This window comes from Anarrhichthys ocellatus, unplaced genomic scaffold (assembly GCF_004355925.1).
Source record: "Anarrhichthys ocellatus isolate YVR2014 unplaced genomic scaffold, GSC_Weel_1.0 scaffold33, whole genome shotgun sequence".
NCBI classification, from domain to species: Eukaryota; Metazoa; Chordata; class Actinopteri; order Perciformes; family Anarhichadidae; genus Anarrhichthys; species Anarrhichthys ocellatus.
Window position 1 is genome coordinate 676,816 of NW_022280063.1, and position 5,376 is coordinate 682,191.

At 43.4% G+C, this 5,376-nt stretch overlaps 1 protein-coding gene across 1 annotated transcript in view; it reads left to right on the forward strand.

Moving 5' to 3' along the window:
* cdk17 (cyclin dependent kinase 17) overlaps positions 1 to 5,376 on the forward strand; it is a 40,547-nt gene that overhangs the window by 34,555 nt on the left and 616 nt on the right. Inside the window, exons 6-16 of the mRNA XM_031865660.1 lie at positions 1,519 to 1,575; positions 1,684 to 1,798; positions 1,934 to 2,028; positions 2,333 to 2,395; positions 2,827 to 2,950; positions 3,126 to 3,246; positions 3,452 to 3,549; positions 3,661 to 3,766; positions 4,018 to 4,060; positions 4,789 to 4,879; positions 4,979 to 5,056. Coding sequence (XP_031721520.1) covers positions 1,519 to 1,575; positions 1,684 to 1,798; positions 1,934 to 2,028; positions 2,333 to 2,395; positions 2,827 to 2,950; positions 3,126 to 3,246; positions 3,452 to 3,549; positions 3,661 to 3,766; positions 4,018 to 4,060; positions 4,789 to 4,879; positions 4,979 to 5,056 — 991 coding nt within the window. The remainder of the gene's footprint in view (positions 1 to 1,518; positions 1,576 to 1,683; positions 1,799 to 1,933; positions 2,029 to 2,332; positions 2,396 to 2,826; positions 2,951 to 3,125; positions 3,247 to 3,451; positions 3,550 to 3,660; positions 3,767 to 4,017; positions 4,061 to 4,788; positions 4,880 to 4,978; positions 5,057 to 5,376) is intronic.

The window sequence follows — 5,376 nt, forward strand, 5'->3', positions numbered from 1 at the left end:
CCCCCCCCCCCCCCCCCCCCCCCCCTGTTAAAACATAAATTAACTGTGGTTTATCACATCTTTGGAAAGCTGAGTTCAATTTCTCTAGCCACACCCAGGCCTGATTACTGCCACACCTGTTCTCAATCAAGAAATCACTTAAATAGGACCTGCCTGACAAAGTGAGGTAGACCAAAAGATCCTCAAAAGCTAGACATCATGCTGCGATCCAAAGAAATTCAGGAACAAATGAGAAACAAAGTAATTGAGATCTATCAGTCTGGAAAAGGTTACAAAGCCATTTCTAAAGCTTTGGGACTCCAGCGAACCACAGTGAGAGCCATTATCCACAAATGGCGAAAACATGGAACAGTGGTGAACCTTCCCAGGAGTGGCCGGCCGACCAAAATTACCCCAAGAGCGCAGCGACGACTCATCCAAGAGGTCACAAAAGACCCCAGAACAACATCCAAAGAACTGCAGGCCTCACTTGCCTCAATTAAGGTCAGTGTTCATGACTCCACCATAAGAAAGAGACTGGGCAAAAATGGCCTGCATGGCAGAGTTCCAAGATGAAAACCACTGCTGAGCAAAAAGAACATAAAGGCTCGTCTCAGTTTTGCCAGAAAACATCTTGATGATCCCCAAGACTTTTGGGAAAATACTCTGTGGACTGACGAGACAAAAGTTGAACTTTTTGGAAGGTGTATGTCCCATTACATCTGGCATCTGGCGTAAAAGTAACACGGCATTTCAGAAAAGGAACATCATACCAACAGTAAAATATGGTGGTGGTAGTGTGATGGTCTGGGGCTGTTTTGCTGCTTCAGGACCTGGAAGACTTGCTGTGGTAAATGGAACCATGAATTCTGCTGTCTACCAAAAAATCCTGAAGGAGAATGTCTGGCCATCTGTTCGTGACCTCAAGCTGAAGCGCACTTGGGTTCTGCAGCAGGACAATAATCCAAAACACACCAGCAGGTCCACCTCTGAATGGCTTAAGAAAAACAAAATGAAGACTTTGGAGTGGCCCAGTCAAAGTCCCGACCTGAATCCGATTGAGATGCTGTGGCATGACCTTAAAAAGGCGGTTCATGCTCGAAAACCCTCCAATGTGGCTGAATTACAACAATTCTGCAAAGATGAGTGGGCCAAAATTCCTCTACAGCGCTGTAAAAGACTCATTGCCAGTTATCGCAAACGCTTGATTGCAGTTGTTGCTGCTAAGGGTGGCCCAACCAGTTATTGGGTTTAGGGGGCAATCACTTTTTCACACAGGGCCATGTAGGTTTGGATTTTTTTCCCCCTTAATAATAAAAACCTTCATTTAAAAACTGCATTTTGTGTTTACTTGTGTTATCTTTGTCTAATATTTAAATTTGTTTGATGATCTGAAACATTTAAGTGTGACAAACATGCAAAAAAATAAGAAATCAGGAAGGGGGCAAACACTTTTTCACACAACTGTAGCAGAATCCAAAATGGGACTCTAACCTTAACCTGTGCCTAAAGTGACTTTGTCCTCTGTCTTTTCCTCAGTCGGAGATTGGTTTTGGCAAGTTGGAGACGTACATTAAGCTGGACAAACTGGGAGAGGTGAGGAACTCCTGAAATCCCATCCGACGCTATTAATGACGCTATCAACATGCTTCACAGCTCCCGTTAAGGCCGTAATATTAAACCAGCGTTGTGTGTTGCCTTCAGGGAACCTACGCCACAGTATTTAAAGGGCGCAGCAAGCTGACGGACAACCTGGTGGCACTGAAGGAGATCCGGCTGGAGCACGAGGAGGGAGCGCCATGCACCGCCATCAGAGAAGGTAATCGCCTTTTGTCTCCATTTTACAACTTTCACCAACAAAAATGCATATTAATAACATTTGTCTATGAAATATTTTTTGAATTGGAGTCAATTAAAAAGTGTGACATCGGTCTGTCTTTGTCTCTGTCTGTAGTGTCGTTACTGAAGGACCTCAAACACGCCAACATCGTGACACTTCACGACATCGTCCACACTGAAAAGAGCCTCACGCTCGTCTTTGAGTATCTGGTAAGACTTCCTTACCTTTCTTTTTTGCCAATCCTCTCCGGTTAATTTATCCCTCAACATCACTAAACTCAATGAAAGGGAAAACCGTACACCATTTATATGGATGTCCAATCAGTGTAGATGCTATATGTAGTCAATTGGAGCAATTGTGCCGGCGGTGCCTTAAGAAGACTTTAATGCATCAACCCGATGTGTGAAATAGGAGATCGATGAGTCTGAAAGACGAGGTGAAACGTATGTGGAAAGAGATCTCTGGGTGTCATTGGATCTACTTCCTGTCTGACGGTGTCATTTCTCCCTGTAGGATAAGGACCTGAAGCAGTACATGGATGATTGTGGAAACATAATGAGCATGCACAATGTGAAGGTGAGATTACTGATCTTTTTATTCTGCGCTCTTTACTTATTGTAATGGTATTGTCCCTTGCTGTTGTGTTTGGGCGGAACCAAATGTTCAATACGAAGTTGCAGTAATGGCCCTTTGACAAAATAATTCCATGAACTTAATTTAGGGACTAAAAGTCTTTTTTTGCACATTTCAGTTTGCATTTACATCCCATCTGAGGAATTGAAAATTAGGCAAATTAGACTAATAAAGGATGAAAAAGTGCTGGATGTATGGGACATTTTAATCCCACCAGTTGTGTTCCTTGATTCTCTTTTGAGTGAGATAGATAATCAAATATCCAACAAGCATTGTATTGCCTCATATTTCTTGTAAAAAGTGAAAGAACATTTCGAACTCTGCAGTGATGAACCATTGGGTTTCACATCACGTTTACCCACACATCTCTCCAGGTCTTCCTGTTCCAGATTTTGCGAGGGCTGTCGTATTGTCATAAGAGGAAAGTTCTCCACAGGGACCTGAAGCCCCAGAACCTCCTCATCAATGAGAAGGGAGAACTCAAACTGGCTGATTTCGGTAAGCGGAACTACAGGCAGCAGCTGCTTCCTTCAAGGCAGTGGAGAATGGTTTCCTGTTGTCCTCGTAGTAAACTCGCAAATTTAAGCTTGAAAATAGTGTGTTCTGCTCTTTACAGATGCAATGCTTCTCTCCTGTGTAAACAATGTGTCTTGTGTCTTTTACGGGCTGACAGGGCTGGCGAGGGCCAAGTCTGTCCCGACTAAAACCTACTCCAACGAGGTGGTGACTCTCTGGTACCGGCCTCCGGATGTTCTACTGGGATCCTCTGAGTACTCAACGCAGATCGACATGTGGTACGAGCCCCACGGGAACCCCGCTGCTCCCATGACTAACACTCAGTGAAAGTGTGACTAGTCCACGAATCAGTGTTGATCATAGAAAAATAACTCTTTTGATATTCATTCAATAATTTGAGCCATTCATCAAGTAAAAATACCAAACATTTTGAATCAACAGCAATTTAAAAAAAGGTAATCAATCATGCATGTGTCTCTGCAGGGGTGTTGGCTGCATATTCTACGAGATGGCTGCAGGTCGGCCGCTGTTCCCCGGCTCCACCGTGGAGGACGAGCTCCACCTCATCTTCAGGTTACTGGGTGAGTGGCTGCTGCCGGCAGGCCAGAAAACCCAAAAGTCTCACGGCACACGTTTAACCAAACCCGGCAAAACACCGCATGTCTTGAGTGGCTGTTATTCTCTGACTTCAGGCACACCGACGGAGGATAACTGGCCGGGGATCTCCTCCATCGAAGAGTTTAAATCCTACAACTTCCCCAAATACAAGCCGCAGCCATTACTCAACCACGCTCCCAGGTACGGTGGTCTACGTTTCTGAGCATGCACGATCTTGTGTGTGTGTGCATTTTGTTTGTGTTTTATGTATCCATGGCATCCTTCGCATGTATACAATAATAGTGTGTTTTCATGTGCATGTGTGCCGCGGGCAGGAAATCCTGTGGAACATTTCACAGACCACTTCCTTCCTCCCATGAGCCCCCACATTCCTGTCCAGCCCGTGTTGCAGGCAGACAGTAAACCGTTGCTCCTCATTTTGTCTCCTCTAGGCTGGACGGCGAAGGCATCGAGCTGCTGCTGGCTTTCCTCAGAGTGAGTCTTTACTTCCTGCATAATACCCAGAATGCAAAGCTCATTTCACACCTCTCTTTCATTTTATCATTTTCTCATCTTGAAGCACATATTAAGCTAAGCTAACCTACCCATCTTTAACTTATAAACTGTTAATTATTAACACAATATGCTTTCTATTTCTCAGAATTGAGTTCCTTACTTAGTATAAATATTGCACTGGTATTCTAAGTTTTATTTCTAGTGCCCTTTTAAAATTTTAAATATATCAACAAAAAGATCAGCATGAACACATCATTATTGTCATTATTACACACATTATTAGTTGTATCATTGGTCATTTTGCTGCACTAAACTTCTAATTGCTTGATTGATTCTTAAAGTGCATGAATGTTCATTGTTGTCAATTAACTCGCTCTCTGAGCCTTCAGCCACATCTCACAGTCTTGTCACATGATTATGATATGAACTTTGGGTCACATTACAAGAAAAGGAGGCAATAATTCATCATGAGATAACAAATACTTCAAACAGCACAACCCTTTAACATTATAATCCTCTCTCCCATCATTTGATTTGATTTTGGGAATGAATTCTTTCAGTACCATTTGTAGACAGCAGGGGGCAAAGCACTATCAGTGCTCATAATACACAGTGTTTCCGGTGGACATTACTCTGGGTTCCTCTTTCTTATGTGCTTTAGTTTATCAGAGTGAATCACTGATTGTTTCCTGTTTCTGTCTCCACAGTACGAATCTAAGAAGAGGATTTCAGCTGAAGAGGCAATGAAACATTCCCACTTCAGGCAGCTCGGGATGAAAATTCACACACTGCCTGAGAGTGAGTGCTGCAATCTGCCTTTCTCGGTGCCTTCTTACTGCATTTCTTTTCTTCTTCCCTGCTATTGGCTGTGCACTGAAGCTCTCCTCTGTCTTGCAGGTGTATCAATATTCACATTAAAAGAAGTGCAGCTGCAGAGGGACCCTGGTTACAGGAACTCCTCGTACACAGAGTCAGGTGGGTGGGGAACACATCCACGTGCTTCAGCATTTAACCTTGTTAGATCATCAGACCAAGAAGTAAACTGTTCTTACTTAATATGATCATGTGGCCATCATCAGAAAGCAGGTCAAATGAGACTGACGGACACTGACCAGCTTCTAGGGGATTGTCTTATTTGATTATGGCAGTTAAAGATACTCCAGTAATGAAGTATTATACTTCCATGAAGTTGGGGGATTCACCAGAGATGAGGGGGAGTCATAATAACACCAATGGTAGAAGTGAAGTTTAATTTTCCCATCATGCAACTGGAATTGTGTCTTTAATTGGACCCC